At 46.9% G+C, this 12,316-nt stretch overlaps 1 protein-coding gene across 1 annotated transcript in view; it reads left to right on the top strand.

Annotated features, from left to right (window-relative positions):
* The first annotated feature begins 4,330 nt into the window (after nucleotides 1–4,330).
* USP43 (ubiquitin specific peptidase 43) overlaps nucleotides 4,331–12,316 on the top strand; it is a 929,425-nt gene continuing 921,439 nt past the window's right edge. Inside the window, 3 exon segments of the mRNA XM_086930623.1 lie at nucleotides 4,331–4,592; nucleotides 4,595–4,917; nucleotides 4,919–5,065. Coding sequence (XP_086786749.1) covers nucleotides 4,421–4,592; nucleotides 4,595–4,917; nucleotides 4,919–5,065 — 642 coding nt within the window. The 5' untranslated portion in view covers nucleotides 4,331–4,420.

Below are 12,316 nucleotides of genomic sequence, written 5' to 3'. Positions count from 1 at the left end.
TCCAGCAAATGCAGAAGTATGGCTATGCTCTATAGATGTAACAGCATTGTACACTTCTATCCCTCACAATGAGGGCATAGAAGCAATGGAATTGAGTTTACTACAGAACAACATCAATGGAACCGATAAAATATTCTTGCTTGAACTGTTACAGTTTGCACTTTTTCATAGTTACCTACAATGGGAAGATGAATTTTTTTAACAGTGCAGTGGAACTTCAATGGGTTTAGCGGGGGCACCGTTCTACGCAAACACCTTTATGGCGAAATTTGAGCATGATCACATTATCAACAATCCAGAATGGCTTACAGGTCTTCTTGTTTTCAAAAGATATATAGACGATATATTTATTATTTGCAGAGGCAAACAAAAGAAACTGGTTAACAATATTCATATCCTGAACTCACAGCATGCACAGATAAAATTCACTTACATCATAGATAAGCAAGAACTGGCATTTCTAGATGTGAAAATCACCATTGATAATGGAAAATTAAATACAAGAGTACACATAAAAGAAACTGACAGAAATAGTGGTCTTCACTATAGCAGCTTTCATCATCACTCTTCGAAAAATCACTTGCCCTTATCTCAATTCATCAGACAACAAAGGATTACTTCTGATTCTAAAGATCTTCCCACTACACTCAACAATTAGATCCAGAAATACCTAGAACGTGGCTATCCAAAAACCTCACTGGAAGAATCTAAGAAAAGAGTCATGGCAATGAACAGAGAATCATTGTTACAGAGAAGAATAAAAAATCATCACAAAAAAGACTGTATGCGTGCTGAAATATTCTACACAAACGACAAAAATAACCATCATGAGAAAACATTGGCCTTTAATTACTCAAGAACCTGACTTACAACCGTTGTTTGCCGACAAAATAACATTTGCCTACAGCAGATCAAAAAATCTTAAAGAACTACTAAAGAAGCAACAGTTAAAAAGCACTGTCACACAGTATAAAGGAATGCGAAAATGTGAAAACTGTACACATTGTAACAATGTCATGGTTGGTCAAACTTTCACTCATCCCATGACAGGGAAAAAGATTGCATTACACCATACAAGTACCTGGGACACTAAAGGTGTCATCTATGGAATAAAGTGTCCCTGTGGTAAATTGTATATAGGTCAGACTGAGCGAAAGATTAAAGTGAGAATAACGGAACATAAGAGTAACATTCGTCAAAAAAAACAAAAATCATTATTAGCTACACATTGGACAGAAGCGGGCCACAACATCTCACAGTTAAGATTCACCATCCTTGAGGTAATGAAACCGCAACCAGACAGAGACCCAGATAAGCAGAGATTAAGAGCTGAATATTTCTGGATTTGCAAAATGGCCAGTCTACAGCCACAAGGTTTGAATGACAGAATCGAACTATCATGTTTGCTATAATTATTTGCAAGTGAGTCCGCTTTGGGTTTCCTGCGTTCAACGGTGGCCTCCACAACCCATTCCAAGATGGCCGACCTAAAAATAATTTCAGAACATTTACATGTGACAAAGAAATATTGTCTATTTAAATCATTGTAGATTGTGTTCATTTGATTGATCCTTATTGACACTGAGTTCATAGCTTTAAGAGTCCGTTGTTTTACGAAAACATTTTTTTTACACTTTTCATTTTCATTTTGCACCTTTTCATTTTAATCAGGATGAAATTACCCCGAGGTTAAATCTAGCCTATGTAAATTACTGTTCCCATTTTCGAATAGAACCTGTGCAGTTATTTTGACATATTTCGAGTTCAGAACATTGCGATCACGTGATCGCAACTTAAGCCAATTAGAGCGCGTATTTAAGATTCAGGGCTCGAGGGCCAGTTAGTCGATTTCCCATTGGCTAAAGGAACGGGACATGCTGAAAGATCACATTTGTGTAAGTAGAATATCCCCGCCGTAACCGAATAGCTAATGTGTAGAAACTTAGCGCGTTCCTTCTGTAACTGAAAAAGAGGTCAGCATGTTGCTTTAGACTCGAGTTTAGGCATGTACAAACTAATAATTGGCTGACACTGGGTAGAATTGTGTCACCGGAAGGAGTTCAACTGTATATTATATTTTCATTTGAGTTGTTCTTCACAACTTTATTTAGATCATGAGTTCAATTGGTCATGTGTAATGTAGAGTCTTAACATAGAGCTTTAAGTCGACCAGGATTGTATGAGATGATGTTTACTGATATATTTGCAGTGTACCATCAGCAGAAAACGTTTAATTAGGTTGAGCATTCAAAATGTTAAGTATCGTAAGTAAGATTATCAGGCCGGACGGCTCATAATATTTTCCTTGTTTGTTTTAATTTAGACCCCTGAGGAAGGGTCCCAGATGACCCGAAATGCATTGGGAAGATATAAATTGTGTTTTGTGATGATGTGAAAATCACTAACAGAAAGTTCAGAAAGAAAAATTATAGAGAAAATAAATTAATGAATAAACAAACATGGTATGAAACTATTTTTGAATTTGGAATAAATTATTTCGAACAAGAATATAAAGGATTAAGACCTCCCTGGTCTGTGTATCACAGTGCACACCACCTCTGAAAGCGGCAGCACCGCTTTCCCCCAATTACAAAATGCTTGTTTAAACCAGCACTGAAAGAAAGAAAGAAAAAATTCTGTCAAGCATCCATTTACATTTTGAATTTGTTTAGAGAAGCTAAATATCCTGCAAATGGCTTCATCGCTGAATTATGGAAAATAGCGCACAATTAAGGCCCTTTTTCTGTGAAATACAAGCTTTGAAACCATTCGCAAAACTTCTGTAAAAAAGGCTCACCTATATAATATAAATGTATATATATATATATATATATATATATATATATATATATATTTTATTTCCATACCTTGAAAGTGAGACAGTTTGTGTGTGAGAGAGTAATCGAGAGACTTTTGCCATTTATCCTTCAGAAGTCGATGCAATTAATGTAACTGAATTGTGTACGATTAACATCTGCTGTTGAACATAGGGTTGAGAAACTGCGAGAATGTTCCAACACCCGCATTATAAAAAGTGTAAGATCATGTCTATGACATATATTGGTGGGTTGATGCGCCTCTTGCAGATACCCGTTTGTAACATGTAGACTATAGGTTTGAATGCTGAAAATTGCCTCCCTTCATGGTTACCGAAACAAGTATTTACACTAAACGTTGGATATACAAAGGCTAAGTGTTTGGTGGAAGTGAAAAATCATGAAATAAATATTTCAGATTGACTCCTGTCAGGTGCGAACAAACTAGCTATTCAATGCACAGCAGAAGACAAAATCCAAAGAAAAAAAAGATAGCGAGCCGGGGCAGGCGAGCCATTGGCGCCTGGCACAGGCGGCCGCAGGTGTCTGGCTATCATTAGATGAGGTTTTCAGAATTAATAAATAAAAGAGGTGAACTGGGGCAACCCGTCCGAGGTGCCGATACCGGCAGTGTCCAGCGGCTGCAGCAGAGCCGTGGCTCAAGAGCGAGGAGAGCCCGCGCTCCCTGGCTGCTTTTCAAAAGGAAACCAGGCTAATCAGATTCGAGACGAGGAAGGGGGGGGGGGGGGGGGGGGGGGTGGAGCCAGGAGAGAAAAAAAACCCACACTAAATAGGAAGCCAGAAGGCAGCAGCAGCCAAGCGTTGTGTGCTGGTTGCAGGCAGCATGGAGGCAGGGAGCCGTGCACCTGCCCAGGTAGAGCGGGCGCTGCCCGAGCCTGGGGGCTAGAGCCCCGGTCCCTTCGGGGCCCTGCCTCGTGAGGGGGTCCCGGGTGGGCACCCGTTGTCTCCTGTCCTCGTGGTCTGCTGCTTGGCGGTGCCGAGCCCTCGGACTTTATCTGCTAAGTGCCTGGCGGGGCCGAAGGAATCCGCCTGCGCTGCGGCAGGTCCGCTCCATCACCCGGCGCTGCTGGCGGGGATTGGCGTCTTCTAGGAGCTGTCGCCAGGCGCCGTTGGAAGAGAGAGGACCGGATTGTGGTGGTGTGCGGCCACTGTAGGAAGGATAGAAGCCTGTTTGAGGTGCTGCGGTCCTGTCCATCACTGGTCACCAGGTGCTACTGGGAGGAGAGTCTCTTTGAGGTGCTGCGGTCCTGTCCATCACTGGTCACCAGGTGCTACTGGGAGGAGAGTCTCTTTGGGGTGCTGTGGTCCTGTTCACGACCATACTGGGAGAGGAGTGGACTGTTTGAGGGGCTGCCGTCCTGAAAGGGGGTCTTGGATGCTTGATGGAAGACGGGTCTGTCTGTAGGTGTTGTTGAAACTAAGGAACCAGCTCTGAGCGCCGCTGGCCCTATCTGCCACCAGCCCCAGTAGGAACAGAAGGACGCTGCTTGGGGCGCTGCATGTCCCAGTCCTCATCAGCCGCTGTTGGGAAGTGGAGGGGCCAGTTTTGGGTGCTGTAGGTCCCATTGGGCATCATTGACACCATGGGTGACCAGGGCAGCGCGGCGGCGTGCCCCATGCCGAAGGAGAAGGCCCCCAAGGAGCGAGGCAGCAAGAAGCCGCGCGGCTTGTTCCGGAGGAAGTCCCTGCGCTCCATGGGGGAGTTCATGAGCAGGGTGCTGAAGGCTCTGGGCACCCTGTCTCACCTGGGGGGCGAGCCGACAGGTGCGGAGACGCGGAGGACGACGACGGGGGCTTCAAGAGAAAACACGTGCCCGCCTCTGCCCCCAGTCCCGCCGAAGCCCACCCGCGGGGGGCCAGCCACGACCCGCACCCACGTGGAACGATCCATGGCGGGGACGACAACAACAACCACCTGGGGAGGCCGCGGGCGCCCAGCGAGAGGCTCTCCCTTGGGGCAGGAGGCTCCGAGAAGACCCCCGGCGTCCTGGGGCTGAAGAACCACGGGAACACCTGCTTCATGAACGCGGTGGTCCAGTGTCTGAGCAACACCGACCTGCTGGCCGAGTACCTGGGGCTGGGGGGAGTACCAGTCCCAGCTGGACCGCGGCGGGGACGAGCAGGGACCTACCCCTCCAGGAAAGGGCGAGATGACCCAGCAGCTGGCCTCTCTGGTCAGGGCCCTGTGGACTCTGGACTACACCCCGCAACTTTCGGTGGAGTTCAAGGTAAGAGCCTGTGGTGCGTTGCTTCGGGGTGGCACTTGTGCGTTTACTGCACTCATTCTGCGGGGTTCACGTGTGCTTGCGCCGTTTCTGGGCAGAGATCCAGGCGAAGCACTCCGGGACCCACGTCAGAGCCGGAAATTGAATACACTGGGATTCCATAAACTGGAGGTCACGGGTGGCAGTCCCGGGGGCGTTTAAGGATCAGGACAGTCAATTCATGCATTTGGGTTTTTTGTTAAAAAGCTCTTCCCAAATTGAACTGGCAGGAGATATGAAGACCATCTGCTCTGGATTACAATATCGGTCACAAACATACTGCATGTTCAAATATCGTATGGGTCAAGGCACCTGCTGCACATATCTTCGCGAGTCCAGCAATTCCCCGTGTATAATACCACGACTGGGGGTTAATTCACTTTCTGGATAAATCTATGAGTAGCGTCGTCACAGGTTTGATTTATCAAAAAATGGCATAACTGGTTAACTGCACAGCACACCCTTTAACATGCAGGTCACGGGTGTGTATCTTATGTAAACCGCTGCGTCGGTTACTACTAATGCCGCAGATATTCTTGTGTTGCTGCAGGTTAAAGGGTACTACTAGTGTAGAAGAAGATACGTGCCATTGTGACTGTTCTGCATCTCTCTTGAGTGCGGTGCTCGGAAAACTCAGGTCTCTGTTGCAGCATAGTTTAGCTGACATACTTGCGAAGTGACACGCTGAGTGCCTTTGTTTCCTGGATGCCATTGGCATGACGGTGATGGTTCCAGCCTGCTCCCGCCAGTGAGACTAGAACAAGAGGGGTGCTGATGGCTCTTTAAGTGAGGCATTTACGTTGGGCCCACCTGAAGCTGAAAGTTGAGCGGCCCCTCTCGGTTTCTGCTCTGAACACGATTCAGCAAACGCTCCGAGTTCAGGTGTCCGGGAATTCCACAGAACACACTGAACCTTTCAGCGGACTCGGACTCCACAGACCCGCTTCCCAGATACAGCTCCGCAGCAACTGCCGGGTCCGGGACCCGGATGAACCCCACACGCTGGCAGGTAGCGCTGGCCCGGGTAGAACAGCAGTAGTGAGAAAGCACTGGGTCTGTGTATAACGAGCTGGTCGTGGATACCGACTAAGTGACGTGGCTGAAGCGACGGCTGCAGAGATCTGTGAGCAGGTGGCAACTTCGAGTCCCAGTGCACAGCACCGTAGGTTAATACACCTGCTGGAGAGATTTGTGTTCAACCTCCTGGTCTCAGTGGTTGGTCTATTGGAAACCGGATAACTAAGCGGGATAAGGCAACTGCTGCTAAAATCTGCGTGCAGTAGAAATGTTATCATTTCGGAGGCAGAAGACAGGGCGACAGTCTCAGTGGGTAATGGCGGCACTTGTGATTTATTATAGCTGTACAAAGCTGCAAGTGTGACTGTGAGGCAGGAAGCGCTTCATGATAAAGCGCGTTGATATTCATTTGGCTGAGAGGTCGCCGTCCTCGTGAACTTCAAGAGCTCAAACACATGTATGCATATGACAGGATTACGAGGTTGGGGTCAAGCTGAGTCTACAGTGCAAGGTTTAGAGGGAGAAGGAGCCATACTCTAGGCCGCAGGGGTCAGGGTGGTTGCTAGATAGCAGGAGTTAGATGGGCCCGGGGCGCCGGCCGCGGGCTCCTCGGTGCCCGGGGGCACGGCTGGGCGTGCCGAGCTGCAGGAGTTAGAAGCCTGCAGGGGTCACGCTGAAGTGCCTCAGCCTGCAGGAATTTGATGGCATGGGGGTCAGGCCAGGCGATCCAAGCTGCAGCAGTTAGTAGATTGCATGGTCAGGCGGAAGTACCTCAGGAAGTTCGTGGTCTCAGACTGGGTTCTTTGGACTGCAAGGCTGAGAAAGAGCAAGAGTCCAGGCAGGTGTGGGCACCAGGGGCAGGGCTGGGAGCGTGCAGTTTCGGATGGTTCGGGTGCCTCCCCGAGGTGCATCAGACATACGGCTTCGGCCCCAGGGGTCGAACCATTCGATTCTGACTGCTGGGCAGAGACTGGTGCAACTTCGTGACGGCGGAGGGCAGGGGATAGGGGCCTGGCTTCGTGTGTACCAGTGATGCCGGCAAACAGGAGGCAGCCCAAGTACCTCGAACTACTCAGTGCTCCAGAAGGACAGACCGACAAGGGATCAGAATGGATGACAAATGGCTCAGAGGTCATGTGAGTTCTCCACAACGCAGCAGGAGCCAATCTGACTGATCCTGAAAGACACACATGGTCCAAGGGGCAGGCAGAGCGTTTCTGAGGTTCAGAGAGTGGGGAGGGGCGCATGTCGGATGTAGGGGTCACTCGGAGAGCACCGGATTTGTCGAGAGGAAGCCTGGCGCGGGTTGTAGAGGTCAGGCTTGTGCTCTGCACGCCCAGAGTGGACAGCCAGGGCTCAGGTCGCAGGGGTGAGGCTGCCGAGGTAGGGTGTGCAGTCCGGAAGGACAGAGGGTGCAGGAGGCGGAAATACAGATACGATCCAAGTATCGGACCCGTATCTCCCGAGGCCGGGCCGGGAGGAGTATGGATTAATGATTTCCTCGCATGTCAGCCAGAGGGAGTTCTCTCACTGAGAGGTGAGGTTGCCTCCGGCTGCACGCAGGAACCTCTTCCGGTGTTTGGCGTAAGTAGTAGGATTGTGTAAACATCAGCACAGGTGTCTCCAGGACTCTTTGACCTCTTACCCCTCGGAACACACAAATCCCTTCTCACTAGGCACCTGCGTCTCTCTCGTTTCAATTCCTCTCCGTGTACTTGGTCTGTTTCTGTTCCTCTCGTGGTGCCTTACATTGTGCATTGATTCTCTCTCTCCAGAACTGACACGCGTGACCGCTTTCTTCTTTGCGTTCTCTTTTATACATATATTCTCTCTGTCTTTCTCTTTATTCTCTAGCCCTCACTATCTTTATGCGCCCTATCGGTCCACTCTTGGTTTCTCTGTTTTTTCATTTTTTTGCTCTTGCTCTTTTGCTCTCTTATCTCTCTCTTCCTGTCTCTCTTTTCGCCCTTTTGTTTATTTTTACGACTATGTAATCTCTATTCTCCATCTCTGCATTTTCTGTTTTTCTATATCCATCTCGCTCTGTTTGGGTCTCTGGTGTATGGTCGCTTCCTTTTTGCATTTTTTTCAGTGTGCTTTCTCCCTTATCTCTTTACCTGCACTGTCTGTCTGAGATTTTTTTTCTGTGTTCTCGCTTTCTCTTTTCTCGCTCCCATCGAGCTTGCTCTCGCTCCCTCTTCTTTTTTCCTCTCTATATTTTTCTCTCAATCCATTATTTTTCACCTCTCTATTCTATCTTATGCCACCTTCCTCGCATGTCTGCCTACCTTCTCTGTACTTTTCTCTGCTCTCTCTTTTTCTCACTTCACATTTCCTCTCTCCATCTCTGTCCGTTTCCTCTCCTACACTGTAAGCTCACCTTCCCTATCTTTAACACATAGTCAGTTCTCGGGATCTTCTCGTCACTGCAAGCCCACACCCGCATTAGCATATGTTGTCATCTTCTCTCCTCCAAGACCCCCTCCTCCCCCCGTCGCATTTCTCCGGGCTGTTCTTACGTCCTGAAAACTTGTTTCAATTTCGTCCATCCATGACATCAACTTCTTTACATACCACTCTATACAGTCGTAGGACTTATTTTTCCATATGTCACTAGCTACAAATGGGCAGGACCAACCTTTCATCCTTCCAATGCTGGTAAAAGGAGTCCTAACTCTTATGGGCAAAGCTACGCTAAGTGTTTGTGGGATAGTGCTTAGGAGCACCGAGGAGCTTGTCCAGGTGGTTAGCTCGACACAGTGTGGGTGTGTTTGCTAGTGTTGCCTTTGCGTGACAGTTTTCTATATCGTACATGGAGGCCAGGCGGTGCGGTATCGTGTTATGATACACAGCACCTAGCGGTGTGATGGATGAGGGAAAGACACATATTTTTCATTTTCGCCTGCCAGGCCAGGTTGTATAGACCTTTTGTGGGCTGACCCGAAACTTGCAGTGGGCTTCAGCATAACAATTGTTGTCTTTATTCTCACTTTTATTTGCTTTCTTCTCAATCAATGGCTTTCCTTTCTCCTCTTGTCCATCTAGGAAGTGTTCTTCTCTTGGAGCATAGCTATCTCCCGTGTTTTGATTGGCTGACTTGTATTATTCCACTGCTTCATATCAGGGAACCACTTTTTTATTTTTGGTTAAGCACTCCATGACTGCGCATGGGTTTTCAAGCTCTCTTCCCTGCGTGCTTCTCCCCCTGCTAAACTCCCACCCTCCGCTCCATATCGCTGTCCCTCTAGTGTGCCTTTCTTCCCATGCACATATCTGTGTTGCTTTCTCCCTTGCGTGCTTCTGCGTGCAAAACACCCATGCTCTCTATTGCTCTGGTCTCTCCCTCATGGGCTTATTCTAGCTGAAAACCTCTCAGCACCGCACTCCATGTTGCCTTCTCCCTCATGTGCCCCCCCCCCCCCCCATCCCTTGATCCATCTTGCTGTCTCTCTCGGTGCTTCCCCCCCTTGTCAAACATCCCCCCTGGTTGCATGTTGCTCTCGCCCTTGTGTATTGTCCCTCTTAAATTCCCCAGCCCTCTTCACCCTCTGTGTTGATCTGTCTCTAGTTTGTCCTGTCTTGCAAGTCTCTCCGCTCCTTCACATGTTGCTCTCCCCCTCATGTGTTTTCACTCCCGGAAACCCACCCGGCGCTCTGGATTGCTCTCTCCATTGCCGTCTCTTACCCGGTGCAAGCCTCCCGTTATACCATCCCTATACCCTGCATTACTCTCTCCTTCATGTGCTTCTCTGCACTGCATCATTTTGGAATGGCAAGCCGCATAAGCAAAGCCAATAGTTCCAAAAAGGTGCTACCTGATGGCTCTGACAATGTTATTCTGGCAACTCAGATTGGATCTGCCGGTCCCTTCATTTTGTTGATAGTTTATCTTGCATGTTCTCAATCTGATTTCCTGTTCTGACTCTGGCAGGACGACATCCATTCTATAATCTTCTGTATCAATAAGAGTTAACAGGCATCGACAAAGAGCGAGGGGATCCGAGATGTGCAGGGATAGCCTGCTTTACAGACCTCCTTTATATGAAAGTCATTAGATGTCATATGCAGACTTAGGACAAGATTGGCTGTTATTGACATCCCTATTCGTCATTATAGGATGTCCATACTTAAAGTATGTGATTATTTAGGACTTGTAAAGTAGACTGTGCTAAAGGCTTCCATTGACTAGCAATTTGTGACCTACAGGGTAGACTGATAGAGACTGCCATGACCAGCTTTATGTGGTAAATCTCTCTGGCCTCAGCAGGCCTGTCTGGTTAGCACTTATTTGTTATTTACACATACAGGTATAACCTGTATCTATTCCATCTAGCTGTTATCAAGGTTTCTTTCACACATTATACTGTTTTGTTGAGGGACAAGGTAATGAATTGCTAGATGATATTGTGAGGTGGATAATATATCAAATTGATAGTGGGAGGACCATCAATATGACTAGATGGTGTCCCTGCAGACCTCTTTATAGCAGATGTCAAGCTATGGTCCAAAGTTTTAACCAATATTTTTAATAGAGTATGTAAATCTGGTATCCCGGCTACCTGGTCTGAATCAGTCATTGTACCAATTTTAAAAAAAGGTAATAGAGGGGAACCTAGCAATTATTGCCCAATCTCCCTCATTGATTCTGCAGTGAAAGTCTTAGGTCGGGTGGTCTTGAGCAAATTTACAGGTAAACTGGAAGAATCGAATATCCTTTCTGCTCTGCAATTCGGTTTTAGGAAGGGGCGAGGCACAATAGACCAAAGCCTCAACCTCCAACTGTTAATTGTGAAATACACATTTGCCAAAAGGGGTACGCTGTAAATAGCATTCATGGACCTGTCCTCGGCCTTTGACCGAGTGAACAGGTCCAAACTATGTGGCTTGCTCCTAAAGTTAGGCATTGATGAAAACATTGTGTATTTCCTAGCAGATCTGCATAGGGACCTCACGGCCACAGTCATATATGACCGCCAGGGCAACTGCACGGGTAAGATAAGGATAACAAATGGGGTTAGGCAGGGTTGTATCCTAGCCCCGCTATTATTTACCCTCTATATCAATGAACTAGGTGCCACGTTAGGGGAGGCGTGTAAGGATCTACCGAGAGCAGGCAAGTCCTTTATACCGGCATTACTTTATGCGGATGATGCCGCTCTTTTAGCTCGCACACCAGTAGGGTTACAACGCCTTTTAAACTTATTTTATGAAAATATTAGACCTTAGTGTCAACTTTTTGAAGTCCCATGTAATGGCGGTGGGTAAGAATAGCAAACAAATGAAGACCCTGCATTGTGAGGGAAATGTGTTGTCCAAGGTCTCGATTTCCTTACCTAGGGGTTATTTTCGATGATAGCTCCACATGGGTGCCCCAATTGGTTGCTAAACGCAATGTTTTTGCCAGGTCTACCCTGGCTGTACTTGGTTTTGCGTGGAAATTAGGAGTAAAACCATTACAAGCAGTCTTGAAAGTTTATGATGCTAAATGTATTTCTTTAGCTATGTACGAGGCTGATTTATGGGGCATTAAAAATGTTAAGATGTTACAGATTGTAGAGAACACGTTTTTGAAGACTATTTTATCGGTCCCCCAATCAACCCCTGGTTATATTGTCCATCAAGAATGTGGGGTGGAATACTTAGAAGACCGAATAACTATAGCACCACTTTTAAAATGGATCGCAGTATGGCTGAACCCTGAACTTGAATTAAATCACGAGGTTTTGAGGGACTTTTTAGCCCTTGAGCATAGTAATTCCATCCCCTGGTTGAATTATGTTAAAAAATTAGCTGACACATTAGGTCGTCCAGAATTGTTTGATCAGCCATCTAAATTAGTTAAGGGGGATGTGAAATGGGCTAAGGAAACATATAAGCTCAGAAAGGGTCTGGACAGAGAAGACAAGGAGCTGACTAAACCATCTGTAAGGGCACATCAGCTACTAATAAATTCCAGTGAGTTAGAATTATACTTGAGAACGGTCAATAATGCTAATCATAGATTTCTGTTGACCAAGTTCAGGTTGAACAAATTTCACCTCCTTTTAACTGAACGTCCAGGTTGGACTAGATCTACAGACCTGGAGATCTGCCCTTGTGACGGATTTTCTATTATAGACACCATGCACTTTATGTTTTTTTGTAAATATCTTAACTTAATTAGAAAAAAGTTCATCCTACCCCTAATTAAAAATAAAG

This window comes from Lissotriton vulgaris, chromosome 7 (genome assembly GCF_964263255.1).
Source record: "Lissotriton vulgaris chromosome 7, aLisVul1.2, whole genome shotgun sequence".
NCBI lineage: Eukaryota > Metazoa > Chordata > Amphibia > Caudata > Salamandridae > Lissotriton > Lissotriton vulgaris.
Note: the sequence above shows the minus strand (reverse complement) of the source record. Positions and strands in the feature narration are given on the sequence as shown.